Source organism: Colletotrichum godetiae (assembly GCF_030913485.1).
Source record: "Colletotrichum godetiae strain CBS 193.32 chromosome Unknown BDP55scaffold_32, whole genome shotgun sequence".
NCBI lineage: Eukaryota > Fungi > Ascomycota > Sordariomycetes > Glomerellales > Glomerellaceae > Colletotrichum > Colletotrichum godetiae.
In genome coordinates this window covers 91,989-117,559 of record NW_026851280.1, presented here as the reverse complement: position 1 = coordinate 117,559, position 25,571 = coordinate 91,989, and the positions used below count along the sequence as shown (strand labels likewise).

At 54.5% G+C, this 25,571-nt stretch overlaps 11 protein-coding genes and 1 non-coding gene across 12 annotated transcripts; 10 read left to right on the top strand and 2 right to left on the bottom strand.

The window, feature by feature from the left end:
* The first annotated feature begins 257 nt into the window (after positions 1-257).
* On the top strand, positions 258-338 carry BDP55DRAFT_t234. The gene has a single exon. It is a non-coding gene; the product is annotated as a tRNA-Gly (tRNA).
* Positions 339-1,935: 1,597 nt separating this feature from the next.
* Positions 1,936-3,347, top strand: BDP55DRAFT_695505 (NADH:flavin oxidoreductase/NADH oxidase; the record flags this gene model as incomplete). Its single annotated transcript, XM_060577474.1, has 2 exons — positions 1,936-2,528; positions 2,591-3,347. The coding sequence occupies 2 exons, from the start codon at positions 1,936-1,938 to the stop codon at positions 3,345-3,347; spliced, it is 1,350 nt and encodes a 449-aa protein (XP_060427208.1).
* Positions 3,348-3,637: 290 nt separating this feature from the next.
* On the top strand, positions 3,638-5,090 carry BDP55DRAFT_695504 (ankyrin repeat-containing domain protein; the record flags this gene model as incomplete). The annotated part of the gene is made up of 3 exons (XM_060577473.1): positions 3,638-3,809; positions 3,959-4,040; positions 4,358-5,090. The coding sequence occupies 3 exons, from the start codon at positions 3,638-3,640 to the stop codon at positions 5,088-5,090; spliced, it is 987 nt and encodes a 328-aa protein (XP_060427207.1).
* Positions 5,091-6,083: 993 nt separating this feature from the next.
* Positions 6,084-6,857, top strand: BDP55DRAFT_730661 (uncharacterized protein; the record flags this gene model as incomplete). The annotated part of the gene is made up of 3 exons (XM_060579719.1): positions 6,084-6,147; positions 6,213-6,479; positions 6,619-6,857. 3 exons carry the CDS (start codon positions 6,084-6,086, stop codon positions 6,855-6,857), a joined length of 570 nt encoding a protein of 189 aa, XP_060427206.1.
* A 37-nt stretch (positions 6,858-6,894) lies between these two features.
* BDP55DRAFT_634150 (uncharacterized protein) lies at positions 6,895-7,641 on the top strand (the record flags this gene model as incomplete). Its single annotated transcript, XM_060572634.1, has 1 exon — positions 6,895-7,641. One exon carries the CDS (start codon positions 6,895-6,897, stop codon positions 7,639-7,641), a length of 747 nt encoding a protein of 248 aa, XP_060427205.1.
* A 2,561-nt stretch (positions 7,642-10,202) lies between these two features.
* On the top strand, positions 10,203-11,530 carry BDP55DRAFT_556669 (uncharacterized protein; the record flags this gene model as incomplete). The annotated part of the gene is made up of 2 exons (XM_060569612.1): positions 10,203-10,417; positions 10,522-11,530. 2 exons carry the CDS (start codon positions 10,203-10,205, stop codon positions 11,528-11,530), a joined length of 1,224 nt encoding a protein of 407 aa, XP_060427204.1.
* Positions 11,531-15,001: 3,471 nt separating this feature from the next.
* On the top strand, positions 15,002-15,376 carry BDP55DRAFT_730657 (uncharacterized protein; the record flags this gene model as incomplete). The annotated part of the gene is made up of 1 exon (XM_060579718.1): positions 15,002-15,376. The coding sequence occupies one exon, from the start codon at positions 15,002-15,004 to the stop codon at positions 15,374-15,376; it is 375 nt and encodes a 124-aa protein (XP_060427203.1).
* A 1,346-nt stretch (positions 15,377-16,722) lies between these two features.
* Positions 16,723-19,166, top strand: BDP55DRAFT_670513 (cytochrome P450 55A3). Its single transcript, XM_060575389.1, has 7 exons — positions 16,723-17,084; positions 17,194-17,457; positions 17,549-17,661; positions 17,749-17,932; positions 18,044-18,202; positions 18,299-18,488; positions 18,653-19,166. The coding sequence occupies exons 1-7, from the start codon at positions 16,809-16,811 to the stop codon at positions 18,763-18,765; spliced, it is 1,299 nt and encodes a 432-aa protein (XP_060427202.1). The 5' UTR covers positions 16,723-16,808; the 3' UTR covers positions 18,766-19,166.
* On the top strand, positions 19,078-20,257 carry BDP55DRAFT_634146 (methyltransferase domain-containing protein; the record flags this gene model as incomplete). The annotated part of the gene is made up of 4 exons (XM_060572633.1): positions 19,078-19,123; positions 19,214-19,234; positions 19,282-19,448; positions 19,565-20,257. 4 exons carry the CDS (start codon positions 19,078-19,080, stop codon positions 20,255-20,257), a joined length of 927 nt encoding a protein of 308 aa, XP_060427201.1.
* A 245-nt stretch (positions 20,258-20,502) lies between these two features.
* Positions 20,503-21,115, bottom strand: BDP55DRAFT_556739 (ribosomal protein S26e; the record flags this gene model as incomplete). Its single annotated transcript, XM_060569620.1, has 3 exons — positions 20,503-20,602; positions 20,832-20,934; positions 20,989-21,115. Coding segments are annotated over 3 exons (330 nt in total), but the record flags the coding sequence as incomplete, so codon positions are not given.
* Positions 21,116-22,368: 1,253 nt separating this feature from the next.
* On the top strand, positions 22,369-22,899 carry BDP55DRAFT_556727 (ubiquitin-40S ribosomal protein S27a; the record flags this gene model as incomplete). The annotated part of the gene is made up of 2 exons (XM_060569619.1): positions 22,369-22,746; positions 22,810-22,899. 2 exons carry the CDS (start codon positions 22,369-22,371, stop codon positions 22,897-22,899), a joined length of 468 nt encoding a protein of 155 aa, XP_060427199.1.
* A 283-nt stretch (positions 22,900-23,182) lies between these two features.
* Positions 23,183-24,675, bottom strand: BDP55DRAFT_695498 (family 18 glycosyl hydrolase; the record flags this gene model as incomplete). Its single annotated transcript, XM_060577472.1, has 3 exons — positions 23,183-23,972; positions 24,042-24,398; positions 24,488-24,675. 3 exons carry the CDS (start codon positions 24,673-24,675, stop codon positions 23,183-23,185), a joined length of 1,335 nt encoding a protein of 444 aa, XP_060427198.1.
* Between the last annotated feature and the right edge of the window lie 896 nt (positions 24,676-25,571).

Genomic DNA, 25,571 nt, shown 5'->3' with positions numbered 1-25,571 from the left:
CACAACCCTTTCACTGTCAAGCGGTAGGAAAAGGCAATTCAAAGACGCCTAACAACAAAGAAATCTCTGGAGGTACGTTTCAGTCGCAGAGCTCGCAGGAGAGAGAATGCCGTTCAGCTATTGCAAGGAGGCCAACTGTCCTCCCCACTACGATCCACACTCGCCAGATTCACCACATCGTGGCCAACCACACCTCCAGCAGCCCAACTTGAGCATCAGCGGATCCTCAACATCTCATACAAATCCAATCATTGTCAGCGTCGATGGTTTAGTGGTAAAATTCTCCGTTGCCATCAAGCAGCGTCGGGGAGCCGGGGGTTCGATTCCCCCTCGACGCAATCTTTTGCCTCCCTCGAGGCCCACGATAGTTTTTCCACCCGTCCCTCCACCGGCCGGGCTCCGGGGCCTCGCATTGCGGAGGTACAACAAGCCGACGGACCAGATTAGCGTATATGACCGAGATGATCTTTCGATGTTCCTAGTACGAGATGGGTTTCGCCCGGTGGGATTAAGATTGATTCCGGCAGGAACCCGGACAGAAGTTGACGGGCCGGACCGAAATGCAGAGATGAGTATCTGATACGAGGTGCGTAGTTGGGACGATGCACACGAACTACGTTTGGTTACACAGGCGGAAGTCATATCCCGCACTCTACGTACCTTAGGTAAGCGATAATGAGAATGAGAACGAGAACGAGAACGCGGACGACTCACAATGGGATTTGAGCCTCCATCTTATCATCTTGTCCATAACAAAATCGCCAAGAGGTACAACGCCCTAAGGAGTAACAAAAGCCTAGATGTAGGTTCTAGACCGAATGAGGTCACCAGAAGTGTGGCCAAATTTTGAGTGCAACCATCCTCGAACGCCGTGGATGTGGTCCCTTATTAAGCACCTGATTCCTCACGCACCAAACTTGACTCAGTGGAGCCGACCGGAAAGGTGGTTCACCCGATCCGCCAATTCCACGGAGAATTTTAGTGTACGGACATTTGATCCCCCGCCTTTCCCCTGTCGTCAGATTAGAAATCTGGCTCAAAGCTTGGCGGTGGAGGGCACGGGGGGTTACGAAGATCTTATGAATAGAGGCCTACACTAGAGGGAGCACCAGCACCAAAGCTCCGAAACGGCACAAATCGCTCTGTGAATCTGTAGTAAAAATCTGTGGTATACACTGCACGTGCAGGAGTAGTACCGTAATGTTAGAAGAATTGGACCATTCATGACGCGGGAAACCCCTGCGTTAGTACCCCACCATGACGCACACGACCCCTAGTGCATTTCTGGGCCGTCTCTGAGGGGCAACTCGAACGGACTGCTGGCCGAAGCTTGGAGGAGCCGAGCCGAGGGACCTTGAAAGTTTGGATGAAAGAAGAGAGAAGGAAGCCAAGAAGCTTCCTGTTGGATTCAGGGGCTTTGGTCATTGACTCACTCACCGGCGGTGAGCAGGATTTGATTGGTGTATTGTGGTCGGTACTTGCATCTGGCATGCAGATGTTGAATCCCTCCAGCTCTCGTAGACTCTTGTAGGTTACATTCTTCAAAAGATCTGGAATGACGACAGTCATCTATTGTAGAGACTCCGAATGCCGAGTGGAGAAGAACCATTGTTCATCGTCCCATCAGGTGGCGTGGCGGGGGATGGGAAAGAAAACCAGGTCCGAATTACAAAGCAAATGTTTGCGCGGGTTTCAGACCGGTGGACGTCAGTTTGGGCTCCGCTGTTAAAGCTGAATAAACAAGGTGTTAAAACAAGTGGACATGCGGTTCATTGAGACATTACAAAAAGCCTCATCCCTCCTCACCTCAAACTCAAAGATAACCTTGGAGCATCAGGAACAAAGTCACCCACAGACACGTTCATCCTTCCAGCACTAGACTTCTACAACTTTCTAAAAACACCACCACCACCACCCAGACACAACCCACCCAAGATGGCACCCTCAAGATACGCCGCCGAGGCCGTGGACCCTAAACCTCTCGCCGAACCCCTCAAATTCGCCTTCTCAGGCAAAGTCGCAAAGAATCGCTTCCTCAAGGGCGCAATGACGGAGCGCCTCTCCTCCTGGGACCCCAAAACCCCCTCCAACCGCGGCGTTCCCAGCCCGGAGCTCATCAACCTCTACCGCCGCTGGGGCGAGGGCGACTTTGGCGTCCTGCTGTCCGGCAATGTCATGCTCGACTACGACCAGCTCGAGGCCGCGGGCAACCCGATTATTCCGCTCGGCGCGCCCTTTGAGGGCGAGCGCTTCGAAGGGTTCCGCAAGATTGCCGAGGGAGCCAAGGCGCATGGCAGTCTGTTGCACGCGCAGCTTAGTCACCCGGGCAGACAAGTCGAGCAGAAGATTAACCCTTCCCCGATCTCGGCGAGCGATGTGCAGCTTGAGGGGGATGTGATGGGTATGCGGTTCGCGAAGCCTAGGGCGATGGAGAAGGAGGATTTTGAAAAGGTGATTGGAGGGTTTGCGCATGCGGCTGAGTATGTGTACAAGGCTGGCTTCGACGGAGTCCAGCTTCACGGCGCACAGTGAGTTTCTCACCATCTACTCATACTTTGAGCCACATCGAGCAATGACTGACAAAACATAGCGGCTACCTCCTCGCGCAATTCCTCTCGCCCACAACAAACAAGCGCACCGATCAGTACGGCGGCTCTCTCACCAACCGCGCGCGCATTATCCTCGAAATCGCCGACGCCATCCGCGCCCGCGTCCCCGACCCGACCTTTAGCATCGGCATCAAGGTCAACAGCGTCGAGTTCCAAGATGAAGGCTTCTCGACCGAAGACTGCCGGGACCTCTGCTCCGCGCTCGAGGCCCACGGCTTCGATTTCGTTGAGCTCTCGGGAGGAACGTACCAGTCTCTCGCCTTTGAGCACAAGCGCGAATCGACCAAGAAGCGCGAGGCCTTCTTTTTGGATTTCGCCGAGAAGATTATCCCGCAGCTAACCAAGACCAAGGCCTACGTTACGGGCGGGTTGAGGACTGTGCCTGCCATGGTAGAGGCGCTGAATACGGTGCACGGAATCGGGTTGGCGAGACCTGCGTGTAACGAGGTCGATTTGCCGCGCAAGATTATTGCTGGGGAGGTGTCGGCTGCGATTGAGACGCTGTTGGGCGAGCAGGATTTTGGGCTGACGAATATGTTGGCCGGTACGCAGATGAGGCTTATCGGACGGGATCGGGAGCCGTTGGATGTGAGCCAGGAGAAGTACAAGGATGTTTTTATGAAGTCTTTGGGGACGTGGATGGAGGAGATGGGGAAGAATGAGGATGGGAGCAAGTTTGGGTATATTGATATCGAGGGGTTGGAGTTGCAGCCTTTCGGGAAGCCATATGTTTCTTAGGTTGTAAATGAGTGACGGATGCATACTGCTCGGCGTTGGAGGATAGAGTTATACAACGGGTCTTCCGTAGAGTAGAATCAGTCAAATGAGTTCTTGAGTATCAGCTGGTCATCGGTGGGTGCGAGTTGTAATGTCTAGCAGGTTTCTTGGTTTACTTGCGCAAATTCATGACATGTATTGAGCTGCGTCCTTGTGGAATATCATCAGCATGATGACTAAATACCACTTGGCTGCGCACGTAGACGGGATCCCAGGATACATCAGATCATCAACATCAGACGCATCGAATCATGCATGCCGGTGTCCATGTGCCCAAACTCAATTGCAGACTACAGGCTTTCCCTAGCCCTCAGAGATTCTTTATTACGAAAAAACACAAACAGCAAAAAAGCACTGAAGTTGTTACGATGATGGGAAAGCGAACAGACGGAAACAAGCCGAAAGACCGGCGAGGGCATCAAGGTGAGCTCCCGTCGGCACCAGCGGCAGTGACGCCGGTTGCCCCGCTTCTTCCCCGCCGGTGCTCCCCCCGTGGTCCACGGGTGACGGCGTGTCGCCTAAATGCTTCCCCCCCACCCCTGAAGCATCCCTGTCTTCCTCCCTGTTCCCAGAGCTCGTGACAGGGACCTTCCAGGCGCCGTGCACTAAATCCGGGCAGTGGCCTGTCATCAGCCGCCCCCTATTGGCAATCTCGTCCCAACTTGCCGTCTGCCGTGCTGTCACTTCATTCTTTCCTGCCTGTTCACCTGCCACCCATTTTCTCGTCTCCGTCATCACCAGCTCCCACCACCTCACGTCGGCCGCCTCTCTTTTGGAGATAGCTTCAGCAGCAAAAAAGAGCATCACCATCAGCGATGCTGCCATCGACCTCTTCAATCGCTCGACCAAACCACACTCGTTAAATCCATTCCGACCGACCTCATCCACGCCCATCATGCAAGCTCTCCCCATACCCCCCTCCTTCGCAACACCCACGCGTGGACAACTCCAGCTAATCTCTCCCCCTCCAGGATCGAACCCTCCCTCCGCGTCCGACGCGCCATTACAGCAAACGACCCCCTTCTCGTCAAGCGAATCCTCAAATCCCACCCCCGCCTCCTCCACAACCCAGACCCCTCCCCCGAAGCCCTCTCCAACTCGAACCTCCACCTCGCCGCCTCCCTAGGCCACCTCCCCATCGCCAAAGTCCTCGTCGACCACGGCCACGAACACCCGGATCCAGCCCTCAACGAGCACCACCAAACAGCCCTCATGCTCGCCGCCGCCGCAGGCCACACCGACGTCGTCCACTTCCTCTGCGAACGAACCCCGCACGTCATCCTCCGGCGCGACATACGCTGGCGCGACGCCATCATGGAAGCGAGCCGCGGCGGGCACGATACCGTGCTGCAGATCCTGCTGACGTACGTCCCCGAGGGCGCGCGCGCCGCCGTGCAGAGGGCGGATCTGGACGGTAATACGGCGCTGCATTTCGCGAGCAGTAATGGGAACTTGCTTGTGCTGAGGACGCTGCTTGCCGCTGGCGCCGATGCTGAGAGGAGGAACGTGTGGAGCTGGACGGCCATGTCGTACAGCGCTACCGTACAGGCTGAGGTGTACCTCAAGGGGCTTGTTACTGAGGTGGAGCGGCGCAAGATGGTGAGGCAGGAGGTTGAGCAGCTCAAGAACTCTGTCAAGGGGGCGGCTAGCATCAAGGGCGGCGCGGTGCGGGTTGTTGAGGAGGATGTCGAGGTTGAGGACTGAGGCTGTCTAGGATTTGGACGCGCTCAGCCTTTTACCTGTTCCGAGTCACCAGCTCACGGGACTTTGCAGGTTTCTCAGTCGACATAGGCTCAGACCTCGACGGGACTCATCGATGACGGGAATCTCGGAGCTCAGAACTTTTGAGAACGGCAGATGGATCATTCACGGCGCCCCACAACGCCAAACCTCTGCGCGGCACCACCCGTACGGAAGCTGCAGCACTATCCCACAACCGAAGACGTTGGGGGCTCCTCCCTTGTCCACAGCAAACGTCATGTTCGCCAGTATCAGCAGCCTCGTTCACGGCATCTTAAGTCAAGTAACGCAAAGTGGCCGAAGACACCAAATTACGAGGGCCTAGCGAAATGATCTAGTGGAGACAACCATGTCGACTTTCCCCGACCATGATCAGATGACATGTTGGATGATGGCCAACAACACAAGTCAAGAACATGGTGGAAATACTGGTTCCGCGTCGACTGCGCACATAATTCGTACTTTGGTTTTCTTTGGGCCCTTGAACACAAGTAAGGCTTGTGAGACAGAGGAGCAAACAAGCATGAGAATCCGAGGCCTGTTGGCATTGCTTACATAAGTAGCCAGAGATCTCAATTGCTTCAGCCACAGTCCGCCACAGTTAGCCACAACCACCAAATATATCATCATCACTCAAGACTTTGCAATTCCCCCTTCATGTTCATGTGACTACTTTGCAAACGAGCTTGGCGCAGAGAGCTGTAAAGGTCATCATCAATTCGCCCCTTACATTTCGCCGTGGCAATGATTCACCGTCGTGTGCGAACACACCACAAGCTCATCCCAACTCTGATGGGCGGAAAATAAAACTCAGGAGTTGTTTGCCGCGCATCACTATCAAGTCGCTGATAGTTTTCTGATCAATCATTGACAGTGACACATGGTTTTGACCATTCCCCGCAAGCTTCAAGTCACTGATTCACACTACTGCTCAATGCCATATAAATCTAGACCAAAATGACTGACCAAACTCTTCCTCGTCAACATCCGCATTCATCCACGCACACGGCCTTCAAGCTCAGTATACCTCGGGTACCTAGCACTCGAGCAGTCAACCTCGTCCTTTCAATTACACACAGCCTCTAGTCACCGTGGCGTCTCATCAGTCTCGCGACGTCGAGGAGGAGGAGCCAGAGTACCTGCCCTACCCAGCAACCAAGCTCATCATCGCGCAGTACTGGCACTGCTCGCGCGACCCGCCGTTCTGGGGTTACCTTATTGTCGGCACCTTTTACGACCAGCACAACAGCATTGTCTGGAGCACCGAGATCTTTGCCTTCCAGCGTGACACGCGCGGCGGTGATCAGAGACACGACGACGAAGAGGGGCAGTTTGCCGAGCTATCGGATTCGGGTGAGTCACTGTGTACTGTCCTCATGGGTGGTGGTTATTCACTACCAGTCAACCTGAGATTTCAGATGTTTAGGCAGGATATATATAATCCCGTCAACGTTCCCATTTTGCTGACTTTCCTTCTTCTTGGCATCTACAGATTCAAACACCAGCCAAGACTTGAACGACAGATTTTCTCGCAGCCTCAACCTCGCTCAGACCAGCAGCGCATACCATCAACCATCACACGTCCCGACCTACGAATACCAAACACACTCGCACCACCTCTGGGGCCCTTCACACGCAGGCCCCATCCCCGGCACTTGGATCACGGAATTCAACCACGGCCTCGGAAACTGGGTAAACACCTGGCAACCGAATCACAACCACCACATCTGATCCTACCTCGCTCCACTTCCATACACACACACCAACAATGTCCAACCCCGTCAACGGTCCAGACATGGAAGGCCGCCGCCCCCCCTGGGGCCCTCAAACCGGCGCGCCCCTCCCGCGCTGGGGCGAGCCCTACATCCCGCACACCGGCTACGGCGCACCGGCCCCGCCCTACGGGAGCTACTACTACGGATACTACCCCGCGGCGACCACATCCTACCAGCCCTACCCGGGCTCAACAGCCTACGCCTGGCCCGGCGGCGGCGTCCAGCAGCAACAGGGAGGCTACTACGCCCCCGGCTCATATCCCCTCCAACCAGGCGGCCAAGCAACATACACCCCGCGCACAGCAACCGGTCTACCAGCCCTCGACCCGCGCAACCCAGCAGCGCACCTCTCCAACTCTACAGGCGGAACGGGCTGCGAACCGGGGTATAACTACTTTTTCCCCGCGGCGCATACCAAGATCCACGTGTTTCGGACGAGCACACCGCCGTGGCAACTCCCCAACAACGCGCGGATCCAGTTCTCTGCCTTTCACGTTCCCGTGAACACGACCCTCGCAGAAGTGCTAAAGGGGTTCGGGGCGACGAACGCGAATCCGAAGAAGAACAAGTGCTTTGAGATTGTGCAGGCGGGGAATGGGCGGTGGTATAAAGGGTTGTGCTTTTCGGGGGATGATAAGGATATGATGAAGAAGACGGTCAAGGAGGTTGGGTGGGATGGGGAACGGAGTGGGGTTCCTGGGGGGAAGCCTGTTGTTTGTGTTTGGCTTGTTAAGGATTGAGGGTGAGGGTTGCTTGGGCACTTACACGGAGAGAGAGGGAGAGAGGTTGTGGCTTGAGGTTGAGGTGGTGGGCAGGATCGTGAAGATTGAGATTTGCGGATTGTGGGGGGGGGGGGGTTGATAGTTGAGATTTGGGCAGATTTGCTGCGTTTGGGGGTTGACTCGTTCAACTCGGCGTTTTCTCTTCTCTCTCGTTCCTAATTTTCTCCCTTTCTTTTTCTGCCTTCTTTTGCTGCTTGAGCGGATCTATTCCGACTCTAGTGTAATTATCTGGGTGGAGTTTAGGGAAGACTTTGCATTCGCATCAAGCATTAGGCTTTTGGTGGTTTTCGGCTTGCATTCAAACAGTGCACGCGCTTACTTAAGCATACGTAAGAAATGGACCAGAAAAAACCAAAACTCTCTTTCTCTTAGGTCGTTGAGCTAAACCTAAGCTTAAAAAGTTGTTTATTTCCGCAACAACGTCTTTTCCCGCCGTTGTAGTATGTGGTCGGTGTATCCGTCGACACTGCAACCAAATGCAACATCAAATGCCACAATCCTAGGCCTTAGAAAAGATTCACTCCAGTAGGGGAAAACAACGAGTCGAGGCGATTTAATGAGAGGCGGAATCCGGCCGGGTTGCTTAGGGGGAGCGATGATCGCCGCCCGCCCGCCCACCGGCATCCCTGAACCCCGGGATCATTAATAGCGAACACTTGCCAAGAGTCTTGCAACTCTGGTTCGATTTCGATTTCCGATGTTTGGTTTTCGCGCCAGTGAGATGGAGTGTACCATCCCACCGGTACAAAGGAGCTAGCACATCTGTGTCTGATTCACTACGGGGTTGTCTACTACGTAGGCACTTCGGGACTTTGGGACCTTGGGGCTTTGTACATAGTTTAGGAGCAAGGGTTGGAACCGCCAGTTTTTTCGCATTCGTGATTCGTGAATCATGGCGAGGGGAGACCTTGAGACATGGAGAAGAGTCAAAGAAAGTAAGTCTTAATTGATGTTGATTGCATCGCTTTGTGGGAGAGATTGCGCCCGTCTGCCTGTCACCCATTTGCTCTCTATTTGATGGATCATGGATGCGCGTGTTCGTACGGATCGTTGCGAGAATGCCAACGCGCCAAGGGGCCGGACAGCCGGAGTTGCGGATCCGTGGGTCCCGTGGCTGCGCTGGAGACCTGGATATTGAAATTGAAGAGTGTGTAATTAGTTTGGCAGAGCATTGCAGAACTTCACATCCCAAATAGTGAGTTCCAAAACCATTAGGCTTGTTGTACATAGTCCATAAGAAAGACGACGCAGGACACGAGACGAAAGAGTAAACACAAAAGAATGACAAAAGTACGCGTCGAGGTCTCTGGCGGACCGTTACCCAATAAAGGTCGTCTCCTCCGCCGAAATCCACTAGGCGAGCTCTTCCCTTCTTGGTCCGTGGACTGTTTACACCTTTCACGCCAGTCCCAAAGTGCGAGTGGAGGTTGATTGCAAGGGGAGCTCTGGACCGTTGAGTCGGGGTCCTTTGGGAGAAACACCAGACCACTTTGGCAACATGCGCCTCCTTAGCGCCTTGGCGCGAATCTATCTCCGACGCGTGCATCTACTGGGATCAATGTTGGAACATCCTGCTGACAGCTTACAAGTACAGAGTCCTCAGGATCCAGGAATGTCCGAAAGTTGAGTGGATTGAGAGGGAAGTTGTGAAAAGCGGTTAGCCGCAACCGCGCGCAACGGTCCTGTAATCTGTCTTAACGTCGTTGACCAATCCATACATGCTCCCATCCCGGCCCCCACACCCGCAAATATGGTCCCTGTTGAGTTAGCCAAGGCAGAGCTAGCGACATTTGAAGCGAGTGGGATGCGGCTGGGGAGAGAGTCAAGAGACTTGTCAGAGACTATGAGTTGCCACGATGGAACAGTTGTCTTGGAGAGGAAGTAATTCCAACTGCGGATACCTAACTTGACGATGAAATTGACCAAGCGGACTCGCTCTTGCATTGAATCTCACTGATCGACGCAGTTGAGTAAGAACAACTAGGTTGGAAGAACTTCCTACTATGGACGTGATCGATGCCTGTGGAGACTACGAGCTGTGAGCGAAAACAGAGGTGGGAAAGGGTGAATTTGGCATCTCTCGGCTAGGCCATCCCACCCCCTTGTCTCCCGCGCAGACAGATTAGGAGGGATGGTCCGGCTACGGTACATATATCCTGTGATTGACTTTGGTTCGTTGCTAACTTGCCACCTCTCTCTTCTTCATCTTCATTCTTTCTCAAACCTCGTTCGTTCGCTGTGTGTGCATTGCAGAACTTGGCTGGTTCATGTTCTGAAAATTCCCATTCAGGCTTTCCAACCTCACATTCGTTTTTCATATCAACACTCATTCAAAGTCACTCTCTCACACTACCTAGTACCAAACGTTCCTTTGTCCCACCAACAACTATCAACTTCACCGAAACGTAAGAATGCCATCCATCGCATCCACCGCCGCGGCGGTCGCCTTCGCCGCCACCTCGGCCCTGGCGCTGAGCTCCACCTCGGCCAAATCCGACCTCGACGGCTCCGTCTGGAAGATGCTCGAGGGGACCTCCCCCGCCGCCCGCAACGCCGCCGTCGCCCCGCAGATCCGCGCCCGTAACCGCCCCACAAAGCGCCAGACGGGCTGGAACCCGCCCTCGGAGCTCTCGGGCGCTTTGAAGGAGGTGTGGGCGCACTATGAGAAGACGTATGACGGTGCCATTGAGGGGAACAAGAACTGGGGATGGGATCAGATTATGGCGAACAACGGGTGAGTTACATTTCTTCCAGCTTCGTGCGAGGTTTATACAACGGGACCTCCGCTTCCCTGAACAGCCCCCAAATTGCGCAAAATTTCAACTAACACCAGCAAAGCTCCATCAACATCTGCGTCCGCTGGGACTCGACCGCCTCCATCACGGCCGCCCAACGCACCAAGCTCGCCTCGACCTACGCGGCGCAGTACCAAAAGTGGTTCAAGTGGCTCTACGGCTACGACGGCTTCCCCTACGCCAACATCGACGTCAACATTGTCGGCTACGCCACCAACAACACCGCCCTCCTCGAGGGTTCCACCGACGGCCTGGACGTTCACACGGCCTTCAAGGACCCCGACGGCATCCCCGCGTGCGACCCGGCTTGCAACCGCGAAGCGCACCTCGACGGCGACTACAGCGGGTGCAAGGGCGGCGAGGCCAGCCACTTTGACAGCTCGCTGCAGCTCACCGACGGGCTCGAGGGCGGGTTCGGGTATTCGTGGGGTCAGCAGGTGGGAAGGGAGTATATGCTGAACAACCTCGACTCCGAGAATATTCACATCTTGCTGCACGAAATGGGGCATTCTTTTGGTCTGGATGATTTCTACGACTGGGAGCCGACGGGACAGAGCAAGTTTATCATGCTGGCTGGGTCTGCGATGGAGATTACGGATTTTGATGGGTGGATGTACCGTAACTGGTGGTATGAGCTCTCGCAGAAGCGCGGGTGGGCCAAGACTGGATCCGGGGCTGTTGCTTCTGGTGCTGCTTCGAGCTCGGCTACGCCTTCTGCTACTGCTACTGCTACTGCGTCTGCTGCGCCGATTGTCAAGGAGGAGGAGGTTGCTGAGACTCCTGTCCCGACGCCTACCCCTACTCCTACTCCTACCCCCACTCCTACCCCTACGCCTGCGTCATCTTCCTCTGTCGATGATAATGTCCCTGTTGCGACGTGCGCTTCGGCTGCTCCCGAGCCTAGTGCGGCGGCTGCGGAGGAGTCCGGATCCGAGGCGGCGACGGCGGCGAAGTGGAGCCAGTGCGGCGGGAGTGGATACTCCGGGCCCACTGCTTGTGCTTCCGGATCGTCTTGCACCAAGACCAACGAGTGGTACTCTCAGTGCTTGTAGATGGGGTGTGCACTCGAGTTGGAGGCATGCGTCAACCGGGTCAATTGCGTCCCGGGTGCATTCCTGAGAGGGATCTCGTGGTGTGGTTGGACGTGGGCGTAGTTTCTGGAGGGATGGTGGGCTGGGTGGGCAAGCAGTGCACGTTGGCTTGACCTCGCTCGGTCGCATTGCATCAATGTTCTACTTTTATTCTGTGTATTTACCTTGCGGGCTACTTACATGGCCTGTGTACTTCAACCAACGAAATGTAAATATTTTGCATCACTCCGTACACCCTTGAATCTCTCGAGCCTGTTGTTACTTGCAGCTTGGGCTGGAAGCTGGCGCGAACCGCTCTTGTTGCACACCAGAATGCGTGGGATGGAAAGGCAGAGTCTAGCTCGAACCTTTTACTCTGAGCTCTTTCCTCTTCAGCAAAGGTTGCCACGGCCGCGGAACGTGAGGCCATCAACCACTCAGGCTTCCCGACCACTTTCCCCTTCGACTAACGATTATTTTGAGTTTTTCTTTTCGAATCATCACCCCTTCTGTGTAATTCTATGAGGCTGTCGTTCCCTAGACCAGATAGCCAAGTACTGGCTACCTCCAGCAGTGCGCAGCTCCCACCAATTAAATACCCCGGCCTCTGTAAAACAGGGCTCGATGCGGCAGGACAGCCACGTGGGCTGCAAGGATGGCGCAGACGGGAGGACCCGCGCGTGGCAGCGCTAGCGTCGTAGGGGTCCACAGCGCCTCAAACACCTAAGAGTTACCACGCTCGGTGCTGTTCAGTGGGCTTCTCGTCAGGTGAAGTCCGGCCAAGTACAGCGTCATGCACTTCTGGAAGCCCAGTGATCGAGGCGAGCCTTTTGATGGGATTCCCAACATTCTCAACTCGACAGAGGAGAGCTTGGTCGAGGAAAATTCGACAAAAGCGAAAGAAGAGGGCGGCGGCCTTCGTGGTCTGGGCATTCAAGTGGATTACAAGCTGACGTGGGCCGATCACACCAACAACGTAAGTTTCTCAACCAAGCCCTTCTCTCGCATCACTCAATCAGATTGAGCGCAAGGTCGAAGCGAAGATGAACTCGCATGCGCCGGCTTCACCAGTCAATGTGGGGGGGCCAGGACTTGATCAGATGAGGAACCCGTACCTCTCACCGGCGTGAGGCCCCATCATCTCCTACAGCTGTGCGGCAAAGTTCCTCTCTAGCGATAATCACACAATGAAGGTATCGTCTCACGCAAGCTTCTCGTCGACCGGCTTCACTCGCTCCAGACACAATGTCTTGGGATGCGGTGCGGAGCCTACAGTTTCGACCAACCTGGAGCTGTTCTTCAGAAGGGAGTTGAACCTTGAGCTTATTACAGTTCATCTCCAAAGGCTCACGACCTGTGTCATCGTGCCCCATGCCACTCGACAGAGAACGATGCGGGCTTGATGGAGGGCCAGCGCCAACATTTTTATTCGCGCAACAAGCCCGAGAGGTTTGAGAAGCAACCTTGCTCAGTAGCATACAGCCATGCGAGGGTTGTGGCCAGCGAAGTAGGGGCTGAGTATGACCTCACGACAACGACCAGTAAACTCAGGCGTCCCGAGTGGAGGGAATTTGATCCCCATAACCGAGGAATTGCGGTCACGAAGTATGTCGGTCACCAGGCGACGCGGTTTGGTGCAGAGCTCTGGCGAGATTTATTCCAAGCAACGCCAAAGTCTCGCAACAGACTTCTATCGCTCTCCGGGGTTGCGGTCAAAGGGAAAAATGGGGGGCAGGAAGAAGAAGTCTCAACATCCACAAGGACCCTTACCCCATGCTCAGAGAAGCATTTTCATCCAGTCCCGGACTGGCTCACATCGGACTCAAATTCATACTTGTCTTGGAAAAAGGGTACATTTCCCATCCCCGTTTACATTCCACAACACAATTTGTCACCGTTTTCCTGACTTTGCTTCGCAGCGCCACCGACATCGTGGCCAAGATGTGTTCCCCTATGGCACAGGTGAACACACCGCAGGTCACTTGTTTTACACATGCCCAAACTTGCAAGAGGAAAGATCAGTACTACTTCTCAAGGACAGAATGGGGTGGCAAGCGAACCCGCGATAGTATCTGTACCCCTGGGAGGGTCTACTCACCGACGGCGCCGCCCAAGCTTCCCGCTGGGCCATCAACCATTTCGGCTAACCTCGTGCGCCTAGCAGTGTCTGGAGGTGGGCAACTCACTCTTGTTCATGGATGCTGACAGTCTTGCCATCGCGTAGATGGTGGTGGATGTGCCGGAGCACTCGAGCGAGCTTTCGGATAGAGCTCCGATGCTGTTTGAAGCATTGATCCTCGAGCTGTAGGAGGAAGACAAGGCGCCATGTTGACGGTAAGCAGTGCCCCATCGTCTACAGCGGAACGTCAAGCATCCAAGGAGAACGCACACTAATCGGGTTTTCTTTCTTCTCCTACAGACACGGTCCCCGTCTCGTTGGCGGTGAGGATGTTATGCTTTGCGGCCGCGTTACTACGCTTCGCGGATCGTGACCGACGGTGAGTTCCCACGTCGACCTGGACTCTATTAGATTGCTGACGCGTTTTGTTTTCTTTTCTTTTCTTTTCTTTCTCTTTTTTTTTTTTTTTTGCTTAGGCGGCAATGATTCTGGCGTTAGTTACTAGGTCTTCTTTTAAGGTCGGCATCGTGGGTGGTGATGGATTTGATGTCTTGGCAAGGATTCACAGCTCAGTAACTTCGTCCTCCCTTTGAGCCCCCAGGCAGAAACCAGACTGCTGACAATGCTTTATAGACTTGAAGGCTTCTATGCCTCTAGAGAAGAGTCTTTCAAGGGATTCATAATCAAGCTTTTCGGCCATCACGGCCGAAGCCATCAATAGTAAGTCTGCACCTACATCGTGCTTCCCCTCCTCCTCCACTGTTCCTCAACTCCGCCGCCGCCCACACTGAAGGATTGGAGGGACATGCCCGCTGACAGGGCTCGACAGGCCAGTTGCGAACCTCAATGGGAAACAGTCATCATAACAGTCAACCTTTCTTCAAGGCAAGTCTGAAAAGGCATATATTGATTCAAGTGCTAGGTGGGCACTACACTGTTTTATTCGGACTGTATTCTCGTACTTGTGACTTACATCAAATCTTTTCTTCGATAACAAGATACTTGGAATTTACTGCTATCGCCACAGCAGGCAGCTTTTTTAGTTTTTTTCATCCTAGTAAAGGTTTTTCTGAAAAAAAAATCTCCAAGGCAGTACAAATGTGCAGTGACGTGGTAGGAGTGGGAGTTGAGGGGGGCTGCAAGGTGCGCCGACTCCAGAGCAATCTACTTTAGCTTTCCATCCTCCCTTTCGATCACACGTCTCTCTCAACTACCAACTTACACACCCATCATAACTCTTTCAGATCGTTTTTTTTTTTCTCTTTCACATCTTCTTTTGTACAGTTTCGAGTTGTACAGAGTTGACGGAAGTCACTGGAGCGAGAAAGGATGAGATGGCTATCCCGAACCATGACCCCAGCCGAAGGCGTTCCGCTTCACAACTGCTCTCTATCCCACGCAAAGTCCGCGACCCCATCTATGAGCACCACGTCATCGTCGACAGGGGTTACGTCTATGAATCCGACGGTCTTCTCGGTGGCAGGCTCAAGTGGGCCGACAGACAGCCCTTCGATCTGAACCTGACGTACGCCTGTCAACTCGTCGTCGGCGAGATGCGCCATCTTGCCTTGCAGAGCAACACCATAACGCTCTCCACCATTACTTCGGAAGATGGGCACTTCTATGCAGTCGCGCTTGAAGGCTTACGCATACGTGCTGCTCGGTTTCATGGCCTCGTCGGGCGTAGCCTCGACAGATGCAAGCAGTAATTGTTCCATGTTGCTGGAGGCTTCCTGGAGGGCCTGAGATTCCAAGAGTATCAGGCACGGATGAATACTTCTTTCGAAGACCTTCACAATCATGAAGACAACGAACATGACGGCTCCAGCAGTGACTTGGCCGGCGCGACCAAAATACGCGTCAGCCCCCTTACTACATGGCCGGCCAATACCGCCTCTCGACTTGGATTGATGCGCCTCATAAAGTCTGCGCGCGGTAAATTGAACCCGAAACAAAAATGGGCAAAGAAGAGAATGGAGAAAGAAAAGGGAGCAGACAGAGAGAGAATGGGAAACCTTGGGTTCTTGACGTGTTGTGTCTCCTATTGAGTAGGAATGTTTTGTTTGCTAAGTGGAACGCTTTCGATTACTAGCCCTTGAAGCCCGGCATTGTCACCGCGGAGAGGGAGAGAAAATGATTGCTGAATTTTGGGTCCGAAGTGAATGACTTTGGGTGCATTTGAGGGCTGGTCGGAGGCACAGATTGACTCACTTGGAGCTGATCGCTCACCCCGGTTCCGCCCATCGTCATTCGATTCTTAGATCATCAGCCCTATCGACAACAATTTAACTTTGTGCTCCGTACCCAAGAGCCGGCGGGATGGATGCCGAAATACCAATACAGGTAAAAATACACATAGTTCATCGCAAAGACACCTCATCCATCCCCTCTTGCTCTGACTCAAAACACGGTGGACTTGGCCAAGGTACCTACCTAAGTACCTAAGAGGAAACTCCAGAAGATGAACAAAATCCGCGGATATCCAAAAAAATCTTCTGACTCGAGATGACGAACGATGATTGCTTCCCTCGCAGCTCGGTACTCTCAAACGTCCGAGTTTTTTCCCAAATACGGTAGTCTTCATGACTAGCCAGTCGAAGCATCTGACCCACAACGCCCGATGATTCCGGGTCTTCGGCGGGGCTGCGGTGGTGGGGCCAAGGTTCCGAGAATTCGACAACTCCGCGGACCCCCGCCGCGATCCCGCTTAGTTGGTTTGCCCGCTTGCCCTGCCCTGCGGACGCATGTTTCCGAACCCTTGCAAGCTATGTTTTACCCCCTCGTGGACATTGTGACGTTGGCATCAAGGTAGACTTAGCATGCAGCACCCTGCTCATACCCTGCGATGTGTCGGCCAACCGGGTCGTCCGTATTACACGCTTTGGGCTGACGTCGGGGAGTGTCGTTCGCGATCAGACCATGCTGCTCATCGCACACGACGCTGATGGAGAGGTTCGGGATGGTGGAGGCCGTTTTGCTTACTGCTTCACTGAAGATGAAGACAGAAACAAGGAATACACTTTGGAATGATGGATCTACGCAAACAAGGCCTAGGGAAATCAGATATAAATACAAGAGGCACCATCTCTTTGACAAACTAACTACCGTACTCTTTCTCTACAGACAATCCAGACACTACTCATGTTCTCAGCCTCATTCTCTCGTCTATCGTCAACAGCAACCAAGCTCCGACGATACCCTTCCCGCCTCCGTCCCATCCAGAACACAATGACCACAACCACGCCCCCAAACTTCCCCTTCCACCGCGCCTCAGGCCTCGAGCCGCCCGCAGAATACGCCCGCCTCCGCGCAACAGAGCCTGTCTCGCAAGTAAAGCTCTACGACGGCTCCCTCGCATGGCTAGTGACAAAGTACAAAGACGTCTGCGCCGTCGCCACGGATCCACGTCTCTCCAAGGTACCGTCCCGGCATCCCACCCACCTCATCCCTCCGCCTCTCCCCCCACGTCCCCTTGTATCATGGAATAACAAGCACCGTCGAAGCGGAAGCTAACACCACAGCACAGGAGCGCACCCGCGCCGGGTTCCCCGAGCTCAGCGCCGGCGGGAAAGCAGCGGCCGCGAATAAGCCCACCTTTGTCGACATGGACGCGCCGGCGCATATGCAGCAGCGCGGCATGGTTGAGCCGCTTTTTTTGCGGGATCATGTTGCGAGTATGAAGCCGTATATCGAAAAGACTGTGAATGGTCTCCTGGAGAGGATGGTGGAGCAGGGGTGCGACGAGCCGGTTGACTTGATTGACAAGTTTGCCGTGCCTGTTCCTTCATATGTGAGTGTTTTGATTTACACCACTGGAAGAGAAATTAAAAGAAGATGAGTTTGCGGTCAGTATGGGGGTCCCGCTGACGGTGAAAACTCAGATCATCTACACCATCCTCGGTGTCCCGTTCGAGGACCTCGAGTACCTCACCCAGCAGAACGCCATTCGAACCAACGGCAGCGGTACGGCACTGCAAGCTCAGTCTGCAAACCAGTACGTCCAACTTGATGTTTCCCCGCCTCCCCCCCTTTCCGACTCACATGCTTCGTTGACGGTAAAAACTGATACCCCGTTGCCCAGAGAACTCCTCAACTACCTCGCAAAACTAGTCGACCAGCGCAACATCGAGCCCAAAGACGACCTCATCAGCAAACTGGTCGTAGAACAGCTCAGACCCGGCCATATTGAGAAATCGGACGCCGTACAAATCGCCTTCTTGCTGCTCGTTGCCGGGAACGCGACAATGGTGAATATGATTGCTTTGGTGAGCCTCCTCTGTCCACCCCGTCTTTTCGTCTTGCATCTTGAGAATTTGCTACTCTGGAAGCAGACCACGCCTTTGGCTCCGCGAGTCGACTAACATCCAACACCTCAGGGCGTCATCGAACTCTTCCGAAACCCTACCCAGCTCGCCCAACTCAAAGCCGACCCCTCGCTCGCCTCATCGTTCGTCGAAGAGCTGTGTAGATACCACACTGGCTCCGCCATGGCGATGAAAAGGGTAGCCAAGGAGGACATAATCCTCGGCGGCAAGGTAAGCATTCGTCCACTGGAATGATTCCCGGTCGATTTCCTTCTCCCGTGTGTTAATATTGAACTTCGTCGCCGGATGTTCTAACCGATCACGTAGACGATCAAGGCAGGCGAGGGCATCATTGCCTCAAACCAATCCGGCAACCGAGACGAAGACGTCTTTCCCGACCCAGACGTCTTTGACATGCACCGGACGCCGGACCCGAATCACGCGCTGGGATTCGGCTTTGGACCGCATAGGTGTATCGCCGAACCGCTTGCACGCGCGGAGCTCGAGGCTGTTTTTGGTGAGTTTGTCTGTTTTCTTTTCTGACGCTTTGCATCTTATGCGCTTCTTCTCCCCGACGTGTGACTCGAGTCTCGGGCAGGATGGAAGGAATCAAACCTTTCCCTTTCAGAGTCTTTTTCCCACCATAACCGATGGCGCCGGAGCTAACATGTCCATTCACAGCAACGCTCTTCCAGAAGCTCCCCAGTCTGAGAATTGCCGTGCCGATTTCGGATATCGATTACACGCCCTTAAACAAGGATGTCGGGGTGGTCAAGTTACCGGTGACATGGTGACCGGTGGGAGATATTTCTATTTCAGGCAGGAAAATAGGCGGCAACGTAAGTTGGACGGCTTTAAGTTAGTAGGAAGCTCTCGGTAGTTGATTGATTACCTCTCTTCTCTGCTCTTATGATTATGAAGAAGCTCCTTCCATGTGAAATCGAGGTTAATTCGGGAAAGTAAAAAAGACTACATATAGAGGGGAGGACATCAGACGACCAGGAAGGAGGGGTTAAAGCAAAGTTCACCAGTTCGCAAAGGCCCAGCTCGATCCGGGTGCGCCGGTGAAACGCGGCAGTAAGCAGGCATCGAGTATCGTCGTCCTAATGTCGAAGGTTGACGGAGCCGAATTCGGCGAATTTGCTTTTTGGGGTGAGTAATTGCGTGAGATTTTGAGTTGCGAGAATGCCGTTGGGATGTTTGGCTGCGTTCTTATAAGGGCCTGCCTGACTGACTTGACAGGAGTAGAGCCAGAAGGCGGTTGTGTGTCTAAGCAATATCTCTTGATTACAATATTATTGCTGCTCAAGCTATGAACGAAATGCAAGTCGCAAACAGCCAGATCGTCGTGGGGGATAGGAATAAGGCGGCTCCGTGGTACTCCATCGAGGCTCAAATCTCCCCTGAGGCGCGCAAGATGCTCGAGGAGTATGCCGGCATCCCGCCAGACGAGGTCAGAGATCACGTCGTCGCCATGGTACGTCTTTTCTTTCACTCCCATTCCCTTCTTTCTGTCCCTTGATCACTTCCCACAGCACATGAGAAGACTGAACACAGCTTCGACTGATACTCACACAATGTTGCCATCCACAGCGCGACAAGATCTGGGAAGTCTTCCCCTACCCCTGCATCGGCGAATTCCACTTCCTCGACTTCAACCTCTCCCACCGCCCAGGCTACCCGCAACTCCTCGCCCGCCTGCAGGACAACCCGGACGCACGCCACCTCGACATCGCCTGCTGCGTGGGCCAGGACCTCCGGCGCCTCGTCTACGACGGCATCGACTCATCAAAGATCGTGGCCATCGAGCTGGAGCAGGGCTACATCGACGCCGGATACGAGCTCTTCCGTGACCGGGCCAGCCTCAAAACACGCTTCGTCAACGCGGACATGTTAGACGACGGGGACGCGCGATTAGACGCCATAGAGGGCACCTTCGATACCGCTCACCTGGGTCTATGTCTACATCTGTGGACGAGGGAGAACCAGATGGTTGTGCTGAGACGGGTGATTCGGTTGTTGAAGAAGGAGCCTGGGGTGATGATTGTGGGACATGCTGCTGGTCATGCTGATGGGATTGAGTTGGCGGGGATTCATAATAAGCCTGCGTTGAGGCATAACTTGAAGACTTGGGAGAAGATGTGGGCCGAGTTGTCGGAGCAGACTGGGAGTAAGTGGAAGCTTAGGACGGTGGTGTCTGAGCAGATTGGGTCTCGAGGTGTTGTGAGGCCTAGCTGGTGGGGGACCGACATGAGATTTGTCGGCTTCGAGCTCACTAGGGAGTAGAGTTATGTAAATGGAATCAGACAGCGAACATTCAACATGAGGGGCACATATTGCAGGGAGTGAGAAAACAGTGTCATGAAGCATTTCCTTTGCTAGCCTAGGGCCATGGCCCGATTTCCATTGATGAACGTCATCATAAAGACCAATCCGGTTCCCAAACCATGACTGAAAGGAGAACTTTTTCATCCACTGCTCGTCATTGCAAACACCTGAAACACCGCGTACCCAAGTAGAGAAGAAACTCTTTAGGCCTTGGGGGTGTTGGGGACGATCTTCTTGCCATCCTTGTTGTAGCGGACGCGGGGAGGGGGAGCACGGTTGCGGCGGCCCACGACGGAACGGACACTGGGAGAGTAAGTCAGCATTGGGGGATCTTTCACAGGGCCCGAGAGCAACCGTCAGGTCGGCAATCGACCTCCCCTTGGCAGGGAGGGACCGCATCACCGAGGTGCAAGGCACAGGGGATGTGGGAGCTTCGAGTAGCGCCAAGGTTCTTCTGTAGCGCCTGCGCGCCGCGGTCGTGGTGTGAACCAGACCGACGGTTTGCAGTCGTCGCTCCCGCAGACGAACGTACCGGACAATCTTGCCGTGAATGGCGCAAGAGACACAGTACTGCAGCTTCAGGTACATCTTGGGTACGGTGTACTCCGCGAAGACGGAGGCATCGGATATGTCACCTAATGATGGTCAGTCATTAATGTCCGTGTTGTGGAGAGGGATAGAAGGCATACGGATGGCAGCAGACTCGACCATGTTGCGGATGGTGAAGCGCTTGATCGCCTTATCCTTGGGCGTGCATCGCGAGCAGTTGCTGCAGCGGATGGGCTTGACGTGGCCGCGGCCCTTCTTGTTGCGTCCGCTAAAGGAGGGGAAACCAAGTCAGCGATCGAGTTCGTTGAGGGGTATCATTGCGCCTGTGTCCATCAAGAACCTCGTTCGCCGGCGACATCAAGCGAGTCCATGGTTGCCAGGTATCGTATGTCAACGACCGGGACGTGAGGGTAGAGGCACAGGTGAAGCGCGGTGTATGGGGCGGAGGAGGGTATCGTCGTACTTGTTCTTTCTCTTCTTGACCATTTTGGCGACGTCTGACTGTGTGTTAGTAGATCCGTGAAGAAGAGGAAAAAGAGAAGAGAAGAGGTGTATATCAATTGCGAGGAGACGTACTTGATCTTTTCTGGCTTGCTGAGTCAAAAAATCGCAATTGGTGGGTTTCGACCAGGGCGCGAATTGGTTTTGACGTGCCTTGGAAAAAGGTGCTGGGAGGTGGTGGGTGGAGGCTGCGTGCGTGTGAGGGCTGGTCCAGGGCTGGAGGGAGCGACAGAGAGCTGGTGCTTGTGGACCCACCTCTTGGAAAATCCCACTCTGGAATTTTAGGCGAGGGTGCACTTTACGCGGGCAAGTCGCCTCCGGACTGTTGTACGTACCGCATTTCGCACCACACATTCGATTTCTAGGCCACATGGTTAGCCAATTGAAACTCGTCAAGGTCACGTGGCTTCGCTAATTTTCCAGGTCTCGCAAACCCCCCCACCCGGTCCACCCAGCGCCTGCGCAGGACGGATTTACCGTGCGCTGCGACAGACAGCAGTCATTTCCTTTTAATTTTCACTCATCCCCAACTCGAACCCATCTGAGGATCTGCTTAGGAAGGCAATAGACATATTGTCGAGGTACGTCTGAAGATGCTTCTGCTCCCTCTTTGTTGGCCTTGAGCCCGTTACACCTCTTATTCCCCCTTCGTTTTCCGGCATTTCGTCTTTCGAGTTAGTGTGGGCTCTTGTTTTTCCGCTGTTGCCCGTCACTCGAGCGAGTCTCCCTAGGCGCAATCGTGAAATCGAGAGCGTCTTTCGAGATTACCGAGAGGGCGCAATGGAAAGAGTCTGAGTCTTTGGCAGGGTCGAGCGGCGTGTGTGCGAGCCCGACGAGCCTGTAAAATTGCTTCGCCGAAAGCTCAATCGCCGCCGCTTCCAGCCAAAGCCATCGACATCCAACTCTGCCGGATCGAAGTGGGAAAAGAGGAGCATCGAGGGAGACGGACAGCAACCTTTGCTATCCACCCACATCTTTCAAGGCATCCAATTCTAACACTTCGTGACAAGTAGGCAATCATGCAGATCTTCGTCAAGACCCTGACGGGCAAGACTATCACCCTTGAGGTGGAGTCGTCCGACACCATCGACAATGTCAAGTCCAAGATCCAGGACAAGGAGGGCATCCCCCCTGACCAGCAGCGCCTGATCTTCGCCGGAAAGCAGCTCGAGGACGGCCGCACCCTCTCCGACTACAACATCCAGAAGGAGTCCACTCTCCACTTGGTCCTGCGCCTGCGTGGTGGTATGGCCAAGAAGCGCAAGAAGAAGGTCTACACCACCCCCAAGAAGATCAAGCACAAGCGCAAGAAGACCAAGTTGGCTGTCCTTAAGTACTACAAGGTCGACTCTGACGGCAAGATCGAGCGCCTTCGCCGCGAGTGCCCCTCCGACACCGTACGTTGTTACCCCCAACTTTGAATTGTTTCCCATGATTTCTCTTTACTAACTCGTCTCCAGTGCGGTGCCGGTGTTTTCATGGCCGCCATGAACGACCGCCAGTACTGCGGCCGCTGCCACCTCACCTACGTCTTCGACAAGAAGGAGTAAACTTCCTTTTTTGTTTCGCGGGCGCGAGGTTACGGAAAACAAAAAGCGACAATTATGGGAGGATGGGCTCAGGGTTAGCATTCTAGTCGGCAGAAAGCCGCACACAAAACGGGGGCGTTGATGTACACATCACTGGCTGGCAATGACGATGCAATTTCATGACACTATGACCATTCTCTCACTTCTGAGTCTCCCTGCTTGCCTGTGACATGATCGTGACATGTAACTGGCGTTGATGCTTACAATTTTGATCACATAGTGTTGTGTTTTCTCTTTTGTTCCCTCAACCCGCGAACCCATTTCGCAAATTATCGTACTTCGTCTCGGGATACGTCAGACAATTATCCCGCCTCAACAACCCATGCGGACCACCAAACGTATGAACAACATTCCCAATCAACGACTCGTGCCCAGGCTTATCGGCACTGCTCTCCCACCACATGGCACCTCCCAGTCCCCATCCCCTGATATACTCAGCTTTCTTCCTCGCCATGTGCACCGTATCATACGTAACCATCTTTCTCCTCCCCGCATCATACGAGTAACTCGCCCCCGTTTCCTCGTCATGATACTCCTGCGCGCCGGGCATCGGCAGCACCTTGAAATCAAACACGCCATTCTCCCAGCTCCCCTCTCCGACGCCAGAGTACGGCGTGCCCGGGCCATCGGTATTCTCAAACGCGCGGCCGTACAGCGGCATCCCCAGAACAATCTTGTCCGGGGAGACGCCGTGCGAGGTATAGTGCGCCAGCGCGGCGGCGGTGCTAAAGGGCGTCGAGCGTGGGTTGCGCTGGCAGGGCTGCAGGTTGGCCTGGTGGCCGGCGAGGGAGTCCCAGGAGCCGGCGTAGTCGTAGGCCATGAGGTTCCAGAAGTCGAGGAGGGGGTCCATGGCGGGGAGGTTGAGCTTTTGGTAGTTTTGGGCGCCAGCGGGGCAGGCGACTGTTAGTTCGAAGTGGTACCACTCTGGCAGCGTCGAGGCGTACTGGTCCATGGCGGAGCGGACGGCCTGGAGGAGGGCGACAAAGTCGGAAGCTTCTGAGGGGGTTTGGGGGTATTCCCAGTCAATGTCGATGCTGTAGTCAGGTTTGGTTAGTTGGTCTGTCTTGGAGGTAGGGCATGGGAGGCGGGGTTATTCAACGTACCCGTCAAAGCCCAGATTTTTGATGAGGTCGACGCAGCTGCGGGCAAAGGTATCGCGGCCCTGTGGCGTGCTGGCCGGGGCCTTGAAGTTGGACGAGTAAGTCCAGCCGCCAACGGACAGGAGAATCTTGAGGTTGCGGTTGCGGCGCTTGAGCAGGTTCAGCTGCTTCATGCAGCCGTAGAGGTTCGTCCCGACATCGTTCCAGCTGTCGCCCTCCCAGTGGATGTCTGTGTCGGCCCAGCCGTCGGTGAGGTGAACCTCGCCCGAGTCGGAGCGGACGTTGGCAAAGGCGTAGAGGATGTGGGTGAGGTTCTCGACGGGGAGGTCTTGGGGACGATGCTTACGGGCGTAGATTGCCCTGGGAGCCCGATGGTGTTAGTTACGATCTGTGCCTGGGAATACTGCCCCTAGGCTCTCCAGAGCAGGGGAAGACAACTGATAACGTACCAATTGACAAAATAGGCTACCGAGCGGAAGCCTTGCACTGGACCGCCGCCCATTGCGTCTGTGGTGTTTGATTTGAAAAAGGGGATCGGTAGGCGTGTAAAGAGGTTCGTGTAGGTGTGCGTCACGAAAATGGTGGTAAAGAGTACTATGACAGAGGTGATGAGGGCCGTCGAGCGCGCGAAATGCATACAGGACAGGTTCAGGTTCGTTGCCAAGATGTTGGCCGTGGGAAATGGGATATTTAAAGACGACAGGTCAGCTGGAGGGAAGCAGACGGTTCTTGTTGCTGACTGGTGGTGTTTGTCACTGTTAGGTCAGGTCTGGTCCATACAAAGCAAGGTAGCTCAAGGGTAGCGGCAACGGTGATGCAGCTTGTCCGGGAACTTGGAATGAATGGGCCCCGCGTTGGACAAATCCCATGGGCTTTAGGTCACAAATACGAGTGCAACACTGCCCCTCCTGGGCCCCCCCCCCCCCCCCCCCCCCCCCTTCTGTGAGCTGTGCCTGTGCCTGTGCCTGTGCCTGTCCGCGCTCTGTATGGATACCGCGGGTGGTTGACCCCAATATGCGGCGCAATGCTGCGCGCTGTTACTGGAGCTTGGAGCTGGATGAGGCGTGAGTTGTCGTCAGCTCCCACAGCTGGGCTCCCCTCCTGTGTGGCTTTCCCTGGAAGTCACTCTGACAAAGCCACAGCGTGTGGCTGGGCAGCCGGGCTAGCCTACATTTGTGCCTCCAAGGTACCTTTGGTTGGACTCTCGCTTCGCCTTGAGCAGGCGGGTGATCTGCGAGATAGAAGTGCCTTTGTGCAAAGTATCCGAGGGTTGCCTCCCATTGTAGCGCGTATTATGTAAGGATATTTGGCAAGCGAGCTTATGTAAAAGGCGCATGGACCCAGGCACCTCTTGATTTTCGCATGTGGAGAGCACATGTCTGGGCCGTTCCCCTCCCTGCCCTTCCCCCGTTGAGCACCGGCACTTCCGCGCTGTGGTGGACGGGACTTGGCTGCCAACGGGACGTCGGAGACGGTGAACCGCCTGCAGTGTCATGGGATGGCTCCAAAGTGATGGTCGACATGGGATGAAAA